The following is a 21302-nucleotide window of genomic DNA, read 5'->3' on the forward strand; positions in this document are numbered from 1 at the left end:
AGATAAAATTTTTATATTGTTTTGTAAATATTTTACCTTTTGCTGATTTTTTAATTTATCTGTTTTGGTTTTAAGTTTATAAGTGTATTTTTTACTAATAACGTAATTTCCTTTATTATTAATAATTGTTAAAAAAAAGATATATGAACATTTATTTATAAATGTTTAATTAATCTAAACGATTCTTGAGAAGGGACTATAGTTTGTTATTCGAAAAAAAACTTTCTTGAGCGTACTGTTTGTAGTATATATTATTTCAATTAATCATGTAGCATAATTCATTTTATGTACCGGTAAAAAAAATTGAAAATGTAATCAGTTCACAAAGATTATAAAAAGTTATTCAGTTACACATACGAGTAAAAATAGAGTAGTTGATTTGAGAGTTATTTTTTGCCCTTTTTAACATTGTGATTCTAACAATCGTAGCTGTAACAACTACATAGTCATTCTAATATTTGTAGTAGTTACAGATACGAATGTTGTAATGTCAATGCTAAGAAAATAACACTCATAAAATATAAAAAAATAATAATGTAGAAAATAACGATCAAATAAATTATGATAATCTTAGTGGAAATATAAAATTTTGCGAGTATACAAAAAATAAATTAGAATTTATTGATTTAATCTCATCGTTAATAATCATATTATCACGCGAAAAATGGATGTTTTCCAATCGCTTTTCCTAAGGGTATATTAAAACGAAATCTTCTCCTTAAATCTACCACCTGTGTACAAACCAAAATATTTTATAACCTTGCATACTCACATAAATTATATGAAACATCATTAATAATAGAAATAATTTAATCAGCAAGGGAAAACGCTTTTCTTGAGCTATATTTTTTAAAAAAATAATGAAATTCTTAAATACTAAATTTGAATTTCAATTTTTAATCAGTCATTGTCAGTAGAAACAAGAGAATTAGAAAAAATATATTTAAATAAAAACTTATTTCAGAAAATAATAAATGAAACAAAGAAAAATTAATAGTTACCAAATATTAAAGAAATATGCTTTATTACAGGCATAACGCCAACGCAGCAGTTGATAATAAAGCCTAAGGAGGAGATGAAAGCGGCTGTCGCAAGAGACTGGCAGGCCAGATGAAATGCATCCACTACGGGGAGGTGGACGCATCGCTTGTTACCATGTATAGAGCCGTGGGACGGGAGGAATTTTGATGAGCTGAGGTTCTGGCTCACCCAATTCCTGACTTGACACGGGGCCTTCCGCTTCTATCTAAATGGAAGGAGAAGGGCGGAGGATCCTCTGTGCCCATACTGCCAAGAACTTGACACTCCTGAACATTTAATTTTTCGGCGCTCGAGGTGGGAAAAAAAACCGCTGCGTTGCAGTCACGGGGCAGATTATGATAAATGACTTAATGACGAAGAGCCAGTACCACTTTGAAACAGTCGCAGGATTCGTGGCAGGGGTCCTGCAAACCAAAGTCCGAAAAGAGAGGAAATAATATGATATGATACGAACTGATATGAGCATTGATGGATGCTTGCAGATGGATCTTCTAGAGAGTACCACAATACAAAGTCCTCAGACAGAGACGGAGGAACATGACCGGAGGGTCGGAGGATGAAAGACAACTTTCTGTAGAGCCGTCGTTCGTCCGCGCTAGTGCTGATGTGCATCGGTGATAAAGCACAGAGACACTGGATCCCTGTGGCCCAAAGGCACCTCCCGGGGACGTGCAATGCTTAATTGTGAACCTGACCCCGGGAGGGGAGGATCAGTGAGATATGAGGTTTGGTCGGTAGGACGCAGGCACACATACTCTCTCTTAATTACACCTAGCGGAACCTGTTAACGAGTCCGATAATCCACTCCGCCCGTAAATGAGGTTCCTCAGACTTATCGGAAAAAAAATTAAAGGAATAATACGTTGATCTATGTTTATAATAAAATTTTACATAATAATAACGATGATAAAAAAAATAGCTCAAATAGCAGGCCTATAGGTATCCTTTACTATGACGGAAATCATGATGAACATCGTCAAATCATTCATACAAAAAAATATAGTGACTAAAAGATAAAATGTTATGTTACCGACCGCTTTTTAAGTATTTAAAAGAAATTAAAATCTCAACAAGAATAGACAAAGTGTTAATTGAAAATAAAATATTAAAACTGGAAAACGTAGATTTTATAAAAAATTATAAATATAAATTATAAATCCGCTTATTAACAAATATCTGTATAAATTTACATTCTTTCGAAAAATGATTTACATCTTCAGGGACGTATCGTAACTAATTATACGTATAATAATAATAATAATAATAATTCACATATTAAATGAGTTAGATAAATAACAAATATTTGTATAAATATAACAATTGATTATCCATTATTAAAATCAAGTAATACGTCTTATCATATGCGTGTTATCAGTGTGGTAGTCACAATTATATGCATATTATAAGGAAATCAGTTTGGCCAATATAAGAATTAATAATTACCGTTTAAAGCTAGTCTAAATAAAATATCATTTTCTAACTTGGTTTGCTCGTTTATCAGTTTGTTGTTAGTATACGTGAATTTTTTCTAAAAATATTTGTTTTATTTATATTAATTGATTAATCAAGTATTTTAATAAAACAGTTAAGGTCATAATTATGATTTAGATCCAGGATGTGTTTGACAAAGTTTTTTTTTCCTTTATTTTCTCCCTAATCCCTGCACTGGATCAACAGTTAAGTGTGGCTCAGCGCAGGGTCATGTCCTTGAAACTAGCCACCAGTTCTTCTTTTGATTTTTGCCCACTCTAGCGGGGATATACTATTTCTGGCTTCCTCCCACCGATTCGGGTCTTTTCTATGCCCAATCTAGTAGGGGTACACCATTACTGGCTAGCTCCAACCGGTTCGGGTCTTTCGTTTAATCGTTCACGCAATTGAGGGAACACTATTGCTGGCTTTCCCCACCGGTTCGGATCGTTTATTTCCCAGTAATCCCCACCAATAACAGCGATCTACTGAGATCTAGGAAGGACAGGGGAACCAGAGTCCCCTCCTCGTCACCGCCGCCGATAATCCAAGCAAACCCAGACGAATGGTAACTCCATGAGAGTCTATCCTTCACCGAATGGCCACCACCTCCTCGCATTGCAAAATACCAGAAATAAACCCTGTAATCTCGGTTTGGCAAAGTTAGATTTTCTATATATCCTTTATTTATACAATTTATACGTTCTTTAATTTTGATTGTGAAGTATAGATTAGTCATACCGACGTATTTTAAATCACAGTTTGCACCTTCCCAAACTATACACACCCTGTTTGTCTAGATTAAATTTATTATTGTTTTTGAAGGATCTCTATTATTTATGTAGTTTATTATTTTGTTATTAGTTACGTAAGCAGTTTTTAAAACGAATGATTTAAAATTGTATTGAATTTACTATAATTTATATTATATTCTATTTAAACTATTTTTTTTTGGATTTTGGCTTTTTTTTACACTTTTGTCCAGTTGATTGCAATCAAAAGGGGAGGTACAAAACTAAATTTTCCAACAGTATTAAATCAAAAATTTCAACATCGTAGGGCTAATCGTTTTTGAGTTATGCGAATACATACTACATACGTACGTAGTGACGTCACGCCAAAACTAGTCAAATGGACTCAGGGTAGTCAAAATGGATATTTCCGTTGAAATCTGAAAACCAAAATTTTTCGCGATCACGATACTTTCTTTACTTCGTACAAGGAAGTAAAAATATTTCTTTTCCATTTTTTCTTTGTTTTTTACTATTGTTTAAAAATCGAAATGCGCATATAAGTTTTAAATTATTTTTATTCTTTTAGAAATTTTTGTTTTTTTTCTTATTTATTTTATTCCAATAACCGTTTAATACATTTCATTCATTATATTTAATACACATCTTCTCCAAACAATAATTAGACTGTCAATATATTGTTCTCCCTTATTTTTCATAAGTGAATACTAGATTTTGACGGGAAGGAACTTTTTTTTTTTTGACGGGAAGAAGGAACTTCCACATAGGCATTGATTAAGTTCATAAAAATTATATTCAATCTACTGTCTATATCACTGCCAAATCGTTCAATATTATTTGTTTTACTGCTGTCATTTTTCAAACTTAAACCAGTAGACTAAATATCTCTGAATAATGGATAAACAAATATATAATTATGGTTGTTTTTTACACTATAATTCATGTTCTCGTGCTACAACAAGTTATGGATGTCAAATGGAGATCTTTACGTGAAGTTCCTCATAGTTTATAAAAATTATTTAGAGTTAGTATGATATTTCATGTAGAATATTATTTTATGGTTAAAATAAGAATTTTTCATACTAGTTAAATCAAGAAATCACTATAAAATTATATATTTTCATTCAATAAATAATATTTTTTCTTATCAAAAAACTTTGTTAATTATTTTAAACAGCCAGGAGAAATGTATCATCCGAAATAGTATTATATTCTAATTTTGTCTTAAATAATTTGAAATGGGTAGTTATGATAAATTTTAATTGACCAGAAAAACGTGCTATCTAAAATTTATACCTTTTCATTATTTAAAAATTACGATCAGTGTGGGAAAACTATGATAAATTGAAAAATCATGTTTTTCACAAAGAAAATATGTTAGAATTAGTTATTGCGGTGTAAGGGACGTATCTTTGGAATTTTTGAAAATAAACTTCAAAATAATTAACTAACAAACTTTTAAAGGCTAATAAAGTGCACAAATCCTTTTAGAGAAATGCTGAACCTTACCGCTTAAACGAACTGTCAAGATATTTTTGTATCTCAGGGATCGTATTATAGAAATCTTAGTAAATGAGAAAAACTTTTTCTAATTTTATATTTATAAAATTAAGACTTCTATTGAAAAAAACATTATTTTCTGTTATGACTGTTTAATTATTATTTTCAGGTGTTAGAATCAGCATTTTGTGCCATGTTAAAGAAAAATATACCACCAAATTGGCCAATATATGAGATATCATCCTTAGGATTCTTCTTTTTACCATTAGTATTTTTAATAATTGGATACGCACGAATGGGACACGCAATCAGAACACGACATCGGCGTACATTAGGTGATAGATTATCCGGTACTGTTCATGGTGAAGCAAGAAATCTACACGCAAGAAAATCAACTATACGTATGCTAAGTAAGTATTGCTTACTACTATTATATTATTAATTAAAATTTGTTTGTTGTAACAGAACGCTTGACCTTAATTATTTAGTTATCTTAGCCACGTTGCCGTTTTCAAATCTTCTGACAAATTTGTGTTTTAAATGGTATAGTAGTATAGTGTATATTGAGATATGAAAAAATGCCGATTTACAGAGATTTATACCTTCCAAAAAAAATTCAGATTCATTTTTTTCTTTACAAAGCGTTTACGCAGTGAAAACCCCGATAAAAAGCAGAACGTTTCTAAAATGTTATCTCCCAATTCTGAGAAATAACGTCTTTTTTAATGACCATTATTTACTCCTTTTTTCATCAGAACTGATCAATGAACGGAATTTTATTTCATTTTATGTGTTATTGAATAGAATGATTTGTATAATTGTATGTTAGGTATCATAAAAAAAAAGCTGTAAGTGACGTTACCTGTAATATAAATAACTTCCAAAGTTGGCACTACCATTCTTAAGAATAAAGATCGTATTCCTAAACTTTACAGTAATTGAGGTGAGAAATAGCATTTTCTGGGCTTTTTCATTATATCAATCCAAATATACTTTCATAAATCGGCATGACAAGGCCACCAAAATTTTGGCGAAATTCAGCCTTAAATATATAATAATTCTCTTTCTTTCTCTCTTTTTCTCTCTTTCTTTCTTGTTAATAAAAATTGGCTGCTTACATAATTAGATTTGGAGAAAACAACTCTAATCGTTGCCTTTGGTCGGTGGGTGACTCATACTTCAAATACATGTATGTATCACAACTATAATAAAAATTGTGAGTAACACTGTAAAACAACAAATTAATGTGAAACTTCTACCAAGAAGTAATGTATTATATACATTACCTTTAACACTAAAATCTAAATATTTTTATCCACATAGAGAATGCTTTGAATTCGTCGTATAAAAATTTTAATTTTCATCATCATCTTGTGTTCTATCTGTCGACAATACCCTTACAACTCCCTGTCTCCATTCTTTCCCAAGCCTTTTCCTTCGCCCCTTTGTAGTTTTTGAGCTTTATCTCGTCTTTTAACTTCCTCTCTTCCTTGCTCCTTTTAATGACCTTTCCAATTCAGTTGTCAAGATTCCTTTGTCTCTAACCACATAATTTTAACGAGTTTCCTTTTATTTTCTTTACTTTTAGCATAAGTGCTCATCTTACTTTCTCCAAGAGATAATCAAAATAGAATTGAAAGAAGATGGGGCTTGTCGTATGCTAAACATATAAAAATTTTTTTCACATGCAACCATGCAACTCCGCGAGGCTGAGATGGAGAGAGAGAGAAAGAGAGAGAGAGAGCATTGTCGCTCCCGCAATGCTGACCCTGGCGCGCTGGTGGAAGTAGTTTTTTCTTACTCCGCGTCTATATCGAACGTTCCTTGTTCGTTCCCTTTTCTAGTTTAGTCGGTGGAAGAAATATGAAAGAGGTTTAGTTGTTTTATCATTAGTGATCAGAAGATGGCGGAAAGCAAAGGCTCTTTGATTGTCAAATCTGTCCAAAAATACGCTGGAAGGGCGAAAGAGAAGGTAATTAGTAAAAACTAATTATGTGTTTGTTTCTATGTACATAGAAATTTAAATTAAGCACCGTTGGACTATAGTGTTTAAAAGCAGATATTTTATTAAGTTATTATCTAAAATACTAAAATATCTGTATTGACATTTTATAATTTATTCGGCTCATTAAACCGAATAGAGGTTTTTAACCACAATGTGCTTAAAACCGTGTATCATATTCTTGAATGTGATAAATTGTAAAATTAGATTATTATCCTGCTTCTAGCTATTCTATTTGATTCATTTTTTTCACAAAACGTTTCATTTTACAGAAAACGTTAACTATTGACTTGAAAAGTCCCAGAAAGAAATTTTTTGGAGCAGCACCCCCACTAATTTTAGCTACGAGCCGCTACTGTATAGGCGTGTAGATTTATAAGCGAAAAATAAAGAGAATTAGAATTTTATTTCCGCTTGAAGACAGTTCTATCTTTTATACACTTTGTTACACTGTAATATAATTGTATTTGAGAAAGTTTTGTGATTTATTGTTTGTCGCGCATATATATATATATACACCAAAGTTTATGAAATATTTTAGATAGTGTATGCTAATATAGTAATGCGCACTTAATACAGTGTAAATGTTACGTTATGTTCATTCTAAATAAATACAAAGTAATAAAACTAAATTATTCTCTTACTCCCTTTCCATTCTTTACATTTCAAAGAACAGAAATTATATTATAAGCCTGATTAAGTTAGCTCAATAAATTCTTAATGTTATGAGAATGAGTTCATTTACATTTAGCATAATTATAAAAGGTTAACGTGCGTTAATTAATGTGCGATGTTTATCTTTGTCTTTTACATACTGATTATTACAGTTTATGATATTTGACTTTCTTGTCTTTAGTAATTGGATTTACTGTCATTTCTTCCGCTACCACCCCATTCGGTCGCCCAAAGCATGAGACCAAATGTCCATACCTAGAAGAGCTACTGTACCTTGAAACACTTTAAGCGACCTGGTTCGTAATAGCTTCTAGAGCTAACCTAATTGCGTGAACGGTGTAAGCACGGTCTATTACACCGGCTGCTTTTGTGTCCAGCTGTTCACATGTCATATATTTCCTAAATGAGTAGACGCACCCCGTCTTAATAAAATATGTGAGTGTCAAAAATTAAAAATGTATCTCCTTGATTTAATTAGCTATTGCTTAGCTAAAATCTGAGTGATGAAATGAACGATTACCTATATTGGTAGGACCAGTAGTAATTATAATTTAATTAATTTAACTACATTTTGCTTTTAGATCCGCTAATAACCAATTATATTATTAATAAATAATAAATTACGGTACATTTCACATTAAATTTATCTCTATGTAGTTTCAATTTATGTCAAATTTTGATTACACAGGAAAATAATAATTTAATGTCGTTTTATGCGCGCTGAACGTATCATAAGCGATAAAATGAGTAATTTAGACGGGATTTATGAGCAATTATACAATATTGTTCCTGTGAATTTTTCCTGTCCTTTTATTCACTCAACCTACCTCTAAAAGCTCTCTTCTTTTTGCACTACCTCATTATTTGTTACAAATGTTTTATGAAAAATCATAAATTAAAATTTTATAAACCCATCTTCGGAGTGTAAATTATGTTTTTACTTGCTTTTCCTGAAAAAATTGAATTAGGTAGAACGATTAAATGAATAAATATAAAATTTTCATGACGGAGCGGTAGCGACTCACCGCTTTCATCCAGAGGTCTCGGATTCGAAACCTGGTTAGATGTGGCATTATATATACAATATAAATTTTCATTTTCATATCCCACGCAATTCTTCTGTGGTGAATTCGTTTATCAGTCCAAATAACTATATCTATTTTGACAGTTTGTTCCAAAGTAACATGTAGCAACTGATAAAAATACGGTTTTCTTGAATTAAATACCAAATTATTAGCTTATATAATTCTGTCGAAGGTTTTCCTAAAAAAAAGAATTTTCTTTTGTAATTTTTTACTCATATTTACAAACATATTTGATAATTTCTCACTAATTGTTAAGTTTCAATATTAGAAATTAATAAACGGTCTGTTTATTTAAAATTAAATTACGTTAATATTTTTTTAACAGAGATATTTAAAATAATACATTGGGTTATCCAAAAAAACTTGTTTATCACTATCTTGAAAAACTTCTTTTTTTTCACATCTGTAGTTTCCCCACCACCCGGAGCTGGACACGCTTATTAAACATAAACTCAGCTCCGGGGGGGGGGGGGGAAGTGCCTTCATTCCAAACTACCTCGGAAAGACGCAATGCCCGCCCAGGCCGGGACTAGGTATTTTTGCCTTCTATGCCTCAAATGAGAATTTCCCTTTCGGGAACTCCCCACCGGGACTCCAGTGATGCTTAGCCTCTAGTGGGAAACCCCCAAAGGGATCCTCCACCGGGACTGTAGTTTTACATTCTCCCCAATGACATTTCAAAGGAGTCCCTACCCGATCATTGAAATTGAAAGACCCCGAAACCTTCCACCCCTCCCGGGTATAATTGTCCCTCAAAGACATCATGATGTTACTGTGAAAACACAACTCCTGACGCAGATGGACCCATCTTGCATTTAAAGATGAGTTCGTTGGAGACAAGCCGCGTCACCCGACAGGCCACCCACCCAACGCTAACACGCCCATCAGACAGCAGTTTGTCCGCATGGATGGGTGGCACAGTTCCTACTTGCGTCGAGCCGTAAGCCGGCCGCATTGATAAAACATCTATAGTGACTGACTTACCAGTTATTTTACGAATTTCCCTCAGAAACTCATACTGCACCGTGAGAGCAATCACGTCCTTAACAAGAACGTGAATGCTTAAAAACTTAAAAAATTATTTACTCGCGTCACATTTTGTTTGTTCGTTTGTTCCCGATAACCTAATAAACCAATTATTATGAAATTTTAACTGTAGCTTTCTTATGACCACTGGAATATTTACCACAGTTCAAAGCTTACCGATCTCACTACCTTATAAATCATAAATTAAAAAAAAAATCTGATGTGGGCACTACATGACTTCCTTGCTTATGGCTTAACATACGACTTGCTTAAGGCTTTATTTCAGAAGGTGATTGTAAATAAATAATTCAGCAAAAAATAAATAAATAAATAAAATCTATATGTATACTATTATATAAAGAAGAGGATTACTGTTTGCTCGGGGTAAACCAAAAAACTAGTCGATCAATCGCAAATAAATTTTTACCCATGTTTCTATGCATAACTAAGAAGGTTTTTGATATATTTCATCTCAAAAATCTGGAAGGGCCAACCAATCGATTGCTTTCAAATTTTTAGGATATATTCCTATTTCACCATGGAAGGTTTTAACCCACAGACCGAGCCCCTATCTCCCTTGACGGTTAAAATATTAAAAATATTCATTATTTCATCACCCCCAAGAAGGATGAAGTTGTAAATTAAAGATATTCATAAGGAAAAAATGTAAATCTTTTTATTTAATTATAATATTTCTGCTTCTATGGCAAATCTTTAAGTTATGAATTTTTCGTCGTTATAGGTGTGAATACACTTTAGTTACCACAGCTACTATTATTCTAACGCACCGGCTTGGTCTAGTGGTGAACGAGTCTTCCCAAATCAGCTAATTTGGAAGTCGAGAGTTCCAGCGTTCAAGTCCTAGTAAATTATTTTTACACGGATTTGAATACTAGATCGTGGATACCGGTGTGCTTTGGTGGTTGGGTTTTAATTAACCACACATCTCAGAAATGGTCGAACTGAGGCTGTACAAGACTACACTTCATTTACACTCATACATATCATTCTCTGAGGTATTATCTGAAAGGTAATTACCGGAGGCTAAACAGGAAAAAGAAAGTTTGAAAAGCTAGTATTATTCGAACCCACCGGGTTTGTCTAGTGGTAAACTCTTCATCGCAATTTAGCTGATTTCGAACTCAAAAGTTATAAGGTTCAAATTCTCTTAAAGGCGTAACCTTATAAGTCCGTATAAAAATCCTTTATACGTATTTGAATACTACATCGTATATACTGGTGTTTATTGGTGGTTGGATTTGAATTAATTACACATCTCAGGAAAATGTTCGATCTGAGACTGTACAAAACTACACTTTATTTACATTCATATATATCATCCTTTGAAGTAATACCTTCCGGACACTAAACAGAAACAGAGAGAGCTGCTATTATTCTGTATTTTGTAATTTAGTTTCTTTTTCAGATTTCTATAAAGCCTGAAATACTTTGTTATTTATAAATATTATTCTCACAATCATGAGGATAATAATAGTGCAGGGGTACCCAGGAACCCTCTGGGTAGATGGAAATGGCTACCGAAGCGAGCTGTGCGGGCGTCCAAGGCTCCATTCCCCTGCAACACGAGAATGGTGAGGGAAACGCGTTCTGCGGCCCTGGGGTAGGCCCCGTGGCTCAGGGAGGTCCCAAGGAGCCTCTGAGTTGGCTCCGGAGTTCACCTGCGCTTAGAGGTTCCAGGTTCTAGCTAGCCGGGCCGGCATATATATATATATATATATATATATATATATATATAATATTAACTTCTTTAAAAAAATATATTATCCAAAAACTTAAAAAATGGATATTTAAAATGTTATGTAGAGTTAAAATTAATTTTAAAAAGAATGTAATAAATTAATAAGGCAAGCTTGAATTAACAGTTTAGAAAAATAATAAATTTAATTTAAATTATTCAAACTTCATTATTTTTATTTTTTTAAATGTATTTAAATATGGTACAAAAACAGTGCATTTTTTATCTATTATACTGTACTGTTACAGCTGACCTATACAACAGTTGTTATTCACTTCAGTAAATTCTGAATGAGATAACAAGCATTTAACTCTTCAATTTAAAAATGTTTAATTATCTATTTAATTAATCTTTCATATAAAAATATATTTTGAAGAAGTAGACATCTCTGTTGCAAAAGCAGTAACGTAGTCTTACTATAAGTAATAAAAAGAATCCGGTTAAATAAAACTATTTATTTATTATTTTAATAACTAATTTATATTTCGTTGCTAGGTTACATACAGTTAATTAAATAAACAATTTTATATCATTATAGTTATATTATTTAAAATTTATCCAATTAAATATTATACAATTACAATGATGAAAATAAAAGTAATATTAAAAGTATATTATTGATGGTGATTTCCAGTAAAACCTTTTAATTAAATAGAGATGATTATGCTGATATAAAATATTAAATACATATATTATTAAATCATTAAAAATAAACTATAATAAAACGAAGATAAATTTTGAAAAAAAAAATTAAATATGATGATATGATATAATATCATGATATGATGAAATATTTTTTTTTTGTCTTCAGTCATTTAACTGGTTTGATGCAGCTCTCCACGATTCCTTATCTAGTGCCAATCGTTTCATTTCGCCCCTTTGCATCCTTTATCCCTAACAATTTGATTTACATATTCCAAACGTTGTCTGCCTGCACAATTTTTCCCTATTCCTCCAATACCTATTCCTCCAATATTAAAGTCCGGCTATCTGAATCCGTATGACCGGAAGGCGTCCCCAGGGGGCGATTGACAAGCGATGACTCCGAGGAGCTCTCGCCGCCCACCACTAGAAGCTAGCCTCCGTTGATCACCCGTCATCGAACTTCACGTCTCTATAGATCCGCATCTGTTGTCGCCTCTCTTCATTGGCCTTCTTTCCTATCATTGATGTGATTGTAGTCGAGATACATTCCAATTTGTTGCTATTGCTGAGCATCAAATGATTATATTGATTGCTCGATTATATTGTTGGCCCCCTCCACACCTTCATCCTCGAGCATTACTCTTAAGTTGCGCCATCTTCTTTCTTTTTCCTGTTTAGCCTCCGGTAACTACCGTTTAGATAATTCTTCAGAGGATGAGTGAGGATGATATGTGTGAGTGTAAATGAGGTGTAGTCTTGTACATTCTCAGTTCGACCATTCCTGAGATGTGTGGTTAATTGAAACCCAACCACCAAAGAACACCGGTATCCACGATCTAGTATTCAAATCCATGTAAAAAACATCTGGCTTTACTAGGACTTGAACGCTGTAACTCTCGACTTCCAAATCAGCTGATTTGGGAAGACGCGTTAACCACTAGACCAACCTGGTGGGTTAAAGTTGCGCCATCTAGTGCAAAAAAAATACCACATGCTCTACTGTATCCAGTCCGCCGCAATCGTGACAGCGACTTGTATGGCATCTGCCCATCCTGTACAGGTAATCTCGAAAACATCCATGTCCAGACAGGAACTGGGTGAATTCGTGTATTACCATGCTTTCGCTCCACCCAGTTCCTGACGTCTCGTATGAGCCCATAGGTCTACCTTCCTTTGTCTGAATCTCGCCATCTGTCACACCAAGCCATGTAGAGACCGTCATTTGCCACCTTTCTGTCCCCTCCATTCACTATTGCAGCTTTCATTTGCGCTTGTAAGTCTATGGGTGGTACTCCAGCTATAACTGATGCCGTCTCGACGCTGATCGTACGATACCCTGCGATGATACGTATATTTAGTCTACGTTGTTACATAACCAAACGCCTCACGTTCCTAACCCTTATTATTATTTTTGTCGTTCTTATTACTATCATTATTATTATTTATATCCGTTTATTATTACTGTTGGCATTATTATTATTGATTTGTCATATTTTCTACATTTTTAAACTAATAAATTGTATTTGTCAATATCCGATCGAGCCACGAACACGTGACAACATAAAGGCCTTTTTGGCCTAGCTGTATTTCAACTGGACTGAATCATTATTGGAATCGTTGCCCTCATTTGACTTTTTGACGTAACTCAATTTTGACCCATCGTGACCCCATTATTTTGGAAGTTACTGCAAAAATATGTTGGAACATTGATCTCATCGGATTTTGACATCATCATATCTTAAGTATTTGGCTTTATCCGGCAAAGCCAAATATTTCAGAATTTTTTTTTTTGTTATTCCTTGCATAGTTGCTATTCATCTGAAAATTTTAATTCTTGTTTGTACTGCAATAATTATTATTGCTGAAGTAAGGTATGCTCGTGTACCTATTCCTATAGTGAATACAATAAATCCCAAAATTCTAGTTGCTAGTATTGCATAAATTATTCCTAGATGACCAAATATTATTTTTCCTCTTAAATTTGTAATAATATGTGAAATTAATCCGAATCCTGATTAGGATTCGCTTAATTAAAAAAATGAATTTCTTAACTTGATACCGAAATTACTCGTAGCGTTATTTATATTACGGATGTTTACATTTTGCATGAATTTTTTTCAATTACTACCAAGTGTTTTAGAAATATTACAATTAAATGGAAAAAAATATTTCGGTTGAATAAATTAAAAAAACAAGTAACTCTGCTTTTTCAATCATTTAAAATCTTCTTTTCCTAATATTTTTTATGGTTAAATTATTGTTTTTCTTAATCAAACAAGAATCAAATTTATCTTATAAATTTAAAAATATTTCAATAGGTTTTTTGTTCAATATGTAGACAATTTAATTAAAAATATAATAGATTTATTTTAATTTTAAAAATATTTATCCGGTATTAAATAAAACTTAACTTGGTTTAATTTTTTTAAATAAAAACACAGCTAATTAGATAATTTTTAATAAATATTTAACTTTTTGCATTGTTAAAATTTATCGGTTATTGTACAAAATAAATTAAATCATAAAAAAAAGGCTATTGATTATATTTTATCCAAATGTGTACTTTAGTATTTAATTTTAAAACAAAAACTTTAACAGTTTGGAATTAATAATATATTGAAATACGTGTTAACAATAAACAACTTTATTTACTAGTGTTCAAAAAACCCATTGAGGTCAGTGATTCCAATAAGGATTCAGTCTAGGCAAATAAAGCAGACCAAAAAGTTCTTTATATAAAGGCCTACATATGATAATAAGGTTTTTACTGAATATATATAGTCGTAAAAAACCTATAATCAAAACTGTTAGTCAGACGGATAGGAAGGTAAAAAATTAACGAATCCCTGACAAACTAGATAATATAACAAACTAGATATCATTGTTTTATTTATATACTAGCTGGAGGGCGTGCCTACGGGAAAACCACCGCAGCTAAGCCCTCTGGGCGTGTTGTCCTGGTGAGGAATGGAATGGAATGCAAAGTTGGCAGGAGTCTATTACTCCCTACTTTATCGCAGAACCTGGACAGAGTCCCTTGCTGCTGGATCTTTCTAATCGGGCTTGTTTTTAAAAGGGTTATTTTTTAATCTCGGATCTAATTTTTCAAGTTTTGTCTATTATTATTTTAGTGAATTTAAGACGGATTTAATTGCATTCCAATCCGTTGTTAAACCAGCGTTATCGAACCCATTTCATGGGCCGACCGCGGAAGGCTAGGCTTATAAAGCCTGTCCTCCCGACGTAATTCCCCTTCAGACCGTCCACTGAAGTCCTTTCGGTGCTAACTCTTTAATAGGCTAGCAGGAATACGCCACAACGGGGCACTAGCTATAAGGAGGGAGCAATGCGTCCCCTTTTCCGGAGGAGTCGCAATTGCTGGGTTATTTTATCTTACTGTAAGTTTAACTTACAGATGGTGATACCTATTCGCGATCGCGGTTTTGGGGCGGCGATTTTCTGGAAAGAAGTAAACAGTAATTATTCTCTCCACGTAATTATTAACCTTCAGACACGCGTGTGTCTGAGAAGGGGTTGGGGGGACCGCGTGGCCGCAGTGAAGAAACCATTTGTTTTTGTGGTGGCTGTTGGCATCTGCAACAAAAGAAGCAGAACACACACACGAAAAAAAAAAAAAAAAAAAAATTTAATTTTTACTTTCCTTTCGACTGGCAGGATGAGACGGCACGACGCGTCGTTCCACATCCACGTTTCTCCCGTTTCTGAAACAAGAGAAACAGAGTCCTGGTGAGCGGCGTCTTGAATGCTATTATTAGATGTCCAAAATTGATTGCTCTTGTGTAAACTTATATTTTTTAATGATGACAGCTGATCAAGGAAATTAATTAATTGATTATTAAAGATAAAGATATCATCAGATCAAAAATCACAACAGGGAAATCAAAGAACAAGTATCACAGATAAATTATTAAGGATATAATTATTCAGTATGAGTGAAACAGATGTTTCAAGAAAAATTCAGAAATTTAATTACTATAACGGTAACATAAAAAGAGTTTTGAGAAATAAGATTCAGAAAGAAACACTACTAAAATTTTATAAAACGGAATCAGTCACGGTATTTCTTTATGGAGTAGAAACGTGGTGTTTTACAAAGCAAATAGAAAAAAGGATTCTGACCATATAAATGAGATTTTTAAGAAATATCGCAGGGTACAATTTGTCGGATAGGAAAAGGAACACTGACATCAGAGATTAATTACCTATAATCTTAATGAACGAATCAAAATGTACAGACTAAATTGGATAAACCATGTTGAAAGAAAGACAGAATACCGAAGCTATTATACAAGTATAAGCCATTAGGACGCAGAAATTTAGGACGTCCAAGGAAAAGATGGAAAGATTGGCTTGTGTGGGAGGAAACCCAAAACATGAGTAAGAAAAAGAAAAGACATTTTTTTAAATGCTAAAATAATAATATTAAAAATGTTTATTGTTGTACTTTGTTGACCATCTTGGCTTCAAAATTAAAATTTAAATATAACCAGAATAGAGTTAAATGTATATTCAATTCGCTGAATTAAAAAAAATTAATTTCATAAATTCATCGTCGTAGTCGGGAAATTAAAAAAAATAATTTTTTTTTTTTTACTGTACTCCGTTTTTTTTTACTGTACTGCGAAAAATAAATTTAAAAAAAATTTGTCATTAATTTATTTCAGTAAAAAGAACAAAATTAGTTTGGTTCTTTAAGAGGTTTTATTGCTGTATTGAAAAAGCTGCCTTTCAAGACAACAATGAATAATTTCCCCGGGGACAAGATCGACAGTAAAGGGGATATTCTGTTGTTTAATATGTGTGACCAGAAGTGATGAAGAACTGTTAGAATAAAAAGAAAAATAATTAAAATAAATTTTTTAGTTGACGTAGTTGTTCATGGCCACGCACCAGTATGAGTATTATATAAAATTACCAATAGTTCAGTTAATAGTTACCGGTTACGTTAGTACTTCGTACGAGTATAATGAATTTATTGTATAATTTTATACATTCTTACAATAACACTACGTTTCATTATATATCTCCAACTTTTCTTAGATACGCTTACATGAGCCTTCAGATCAGTTGACCGCATCTTAATTAAAACCACACTATAGAATCCGTGCTGTAAGTTGATTGTCAATGTTATGGTGAGTTGACTACGCGAGGAGTTTAAGAGGTGTTATGCGTGCGTTCTACAAACATCGTTATTGCAAAAATAATATACAAGAAATCATTTTTACTACATCATCGTCTAATTACTGTATTTACATTTGCATTTTAAAGTTGTGTTTAAACTATGATTCATGTTATCTAGGACATATAGTAATGTGTTGGCCCTTGGATTTATAAACAATTATAACGTATAATAAATAATAACTATTTGATATCCTCTTATGTGACTAGGATCACTATCTTTTGAACTGTAACAAGGCAAGTTCATTTAATTTATTTATTATTCTTTCAATAGTTCAATTCAATGGCGGCTCGTAGCTAAAATGAGTGGGGATGCTGCTCCAGAAAAGTTTTAGTCTTTGTTTTAAAATTGTGTAAAAGGAAACAAACATGTATAAAAAGAAAATTTATTTAGAAACTTGATAAAATCCTAAAACAACAAAATTATGAACAGACTGTGGTTAAAGTTTTCTATTAAATAAAAGAACTGAAAAAAAATGATCAAATAGAATAGCTGGAAGCAGGATAGTAATCTAATTCGATACTTTATCACATTCAAGAATATGATACACGATTTTAAGCAGATTGTGCTTAAAAACCGTATTCGGTTTTACCGAATAAATAATAAAATGTCAATACAGATAATATTTTTTAGTATTATTAGATAATAACTAAACAAAATGTCCGCTTAAAAACACTATAGACCAATGGTACTTAATTTAAATTTCTATGTACACAGAAACAAATATATAATTAGTTTTTACTAATTACCTTCTCTTTCGCCCTTCGAGCGTGTTTTTGTACAGATTTGGCAATCAAGGAGCCCTTGCTTTCCGCCCGCCATATTCTACTGAAGAAACCTCTTTCATATTCCTTCCACTCACTAAACCAGAAAATATAGGATTTCTGGAAGAATCGTTTTTTAGACTTTTTTTCTTGTTTAATCTCCAGGATCACCGTTAGGTATTGCTTCAGAGGATGATATAAATGATTTGTAGCAAATGTGAAAAATGTCATGCCTGACCGGGATTTAAACCCGGGACTTCCGGATAAAAGGCCGAGACAGTACCACTTGCCCCACGGAGACCGGCAAGATAATAATATAATTTTACAATTTATCATAGTCAAGACTATAATAAACGGGTTTTAACCACAACACACGTGGAGTAACAAAATACTACTTTACACCAGCACGCCAGGGTCGGCACTGCGGGAACGAGAGTGTTCTGTTTCTCTCTCACTCACTCTCTCTCTCTCTCCTTCTCTCTCTTTTGCAGCCTCGCGTTCAGCTTCCTATGTGTACATGCGCACGACAGCCAAACACCACGCCGCTGGAACTTTTAATCGCACAGTTCCATACAAATATTTTTGTATATTTTTCATAAACTGGGTGATGGTTACTGACATTAAGCTTAAAGACTCTATATTGAACAGGCATAAAGAAAGAATTAAAGAAAAAATGACTCATTATATTAATTGTTATCGATAATATCAAGTGGAAATAGAGGGTGCTGTAGTTCCACAGTACCTATACGCGAGCCGCCACTAATTCAATTACCTCTTACAGTTTCAATGTATAATGAATTGTAATTTATAATGTTTGCGGTTTAGTATCATTTATATTTATAACCGTGATATTATGTCACACTTGTGCTGGATGTGGGACGATATTATTAAATGTACATCACACTGCCCCTTGCATGGTAGGCTGCAATCGTTAAGATATGCCGCGCGGCCTGTATACCATCAAACGTAGTAAATGTTTGTATTACGTTTAGCTACAACGTTAATTGATTATGGTATATATCTATTATATACCATATTTGTAGAGTTTCAGCTTTACAAACCGAACTAGCAATAAATGTAGAATTTATAATAGTAGAATGCCCGGTGATATTTAACTTATTAGACCATATTTATGCACCATTACATTAGTCTCAGATCGTAAATACCATGGTTTATTATACATTACAGATTAGAATTAAATCTCATTCCCTGCCTACAACCCCGAGTAACTTTCCCAAATGAATTCAACACCCTTTTGTAAACCATTTTCGTATAAAGTTTAAATGTTAATTTTTTTAATTGAAGGTTTTATTTTTATATAAATCTTATTTGCTTTAATTGTTTTTACCTTGTGACATCAATAGTGAATATTTTATTTAAAAACAATTTACATTTTTTTTTTTTTAAATAATAAAACGTATTTAAAACAAATCGCGCTAAAAATAATAAAATAATAAATCTACAATTAGGGAATTTCCGTCAGACTTCAAAAAAAGTGTTATAGTCATGATACCAAAGAAAGCAGGGGCAGATAAATGTGAAGAATACAGAACAATTAGTTTAACTAGTCATGCATCAAAAATCTTAACTAGAATTCTATACAGAAGAATTGAGAGGAGAATGGAGGAAGTGTTAGGAGAAGACCAATTTGGTTTCAGGAAAAGTATAGGGACAAGGGAAGCAATTTTAGGCCTCAGATTAATAGTAGAAGGAAGATTAAAGAAAAACAAACCAACATACTTGGCGTTTATAAACCTAGAAAAGGCATTCGATAACGTAGACTGGAATAAAATGTTCGTCATTTTAAAAAAATTAGGGTTCAAATACAGAGATAGAAGAACGATTGCTAACATGTACAGGAACCAAACAGCAACAGTAATAATTGAAGAACATAAGAAAGAAGCCGTAATAAGAAAGGGAGTCCAACAAGGATGTTCCCTATCTCCGTTACTTTTTAATCTTTACAGGAAACTAGCAGTTAATGATGTTAAAGAATAATTTAGATTCGGAGTAACAGTACAAGGTGAAAAGATAAAGATGCTACGATTTGCTGATGATATAGTAATTCTAGCCGAGAATAAAAAGGATTTAGAAGAAACAATGAACGGCATAGATGAAGTCCTACGCAACAACTATCGCATGAAAATAAACAAGAAGAAAGCAAAAGTAATGAAATGTAGTAGAAATAACAAAGATGGACAACTGAATGTGAAAATAGGAGGAGAAAAGATTATGGAGGTGGAAGAATTTTGTTATTTGGGAAGTAGAATTACTAAAGATGGACGAAGCAGGAGCGATATAAAATGCCGAATAGCACAAGCGAAACGAGCCTTCAGTAAGAAATATAATTTGTTTACATCAAAAATTAATTTAAATGTCAGGAAAAAATTTTTGAAAGTATATGTTTGGAGTGTCGCTTTATATGGAAGTGAAACTTGGACGATCGGAGTATCTGAGAAGAAAAGATTAGACTATATGGGACTATATGCGGTGCTATAGGAGAATGTTAAAAATAAGATGGGTGGATAAAGCGACAAATGAAGAGGTATTGCGGCAAATAGATGAAGAAAGAAGCATTACGAAAAATATAGTCAAAAGAAGAGACAGATGTATAGGCCACTTACTAAGGCATCCTGGAATAGTCGCTTTAATATTGGAAGGATAGGTAGAAGGAAAAAATTGTGTAGACAGGCCACGTTTGGAATATGTAAAACAAATTTTTAGGGATGTAGGATGTAGAGGGTATACTGAAATGAAACGACTAGCACTAGATAGGGAATCTTGGAGAGCTGCATCAAACCAGTCAAATGACTGAAGACAAAAAAAAAAAATCTTCAATTGATTTTGAAATTTTTTTGGTGTAAAATTTAGCGGCCAAATTGAATGTTAAACCACATTTACTGTAGTAGAATTTTTAATTTAAAAAAAAAAGCACTGGCGCATGGAGTCACAAAAATTCATGGATTACTGGATACCAACAGAGGTTCCGCGTAAAATTTTGGTGCTGAATTATAGGCAAGAAAATATTTGGACCATTTAATTTCATTAAGTAAATCTTTTGAGTGCTTCCGATTTACATTTTTTGCAGAATAGTTTGCCAGATCCATTGGATGATCCGCCTTTGATAACAAAAAGAAGATACATTTCCAATACGATAAAACACCTCATCCTGAACCTCCTAGGAGAAGACCCGCCTTCTGACGATACTGGTCGCCATATCACTCCCTCCGTTCTTAGCCCAGATGGGCTTTATTGATGGTCGTCCCCGGCATTGCTGGCTAGGTCGTATTTTACGCCGTTACTGGCTAGAGAACACTCCGTTCACCGTTCGTCTTTTTCTCTTTTGTAGTTCGAGTATTATCAATTTTATACAGTATTTTATATTT

General features: G+C 32.8%; 1 protein-coding gene across 1 annotated transcript in view; it reads left to right on the top strand.

The window, feature by feature from the left end:
• Positions 1-21302, top strand: part of LOC142332497 (neuropeptides capa receptor-like) — a gene marked incomplete at its 5' end in the record, with an annotated part of 292426 nt that overhangs the window by 194228 nt on the left and 76896 nt on the right. Inside the window, one exon of the mRNA XM_075378947.1 lies at positions 4933-5173. Coding sequence (XP_075235062.1) covers positions 4933-5173 — 241 coding nt within the window. The remainder of the gene's footprint in view (positions 1-4932; positions 5174-21302) is intronic.

Source organism: Lycorma delicatula, chromosome 11 (genome assembly GCF_047948215.1).
Source record: "Lycorma delicatula isolate Av1 chromosome 11, ASM4794821v1, whole genome shotgun sequence".
Taxonomy (NCBI): domain Eukaryota; kingdom Metazoa; phylum Arthropoda; class Insecta; order Hemiptera; family Fulgoridae; genus Lycorma; species Lycorma delicatula.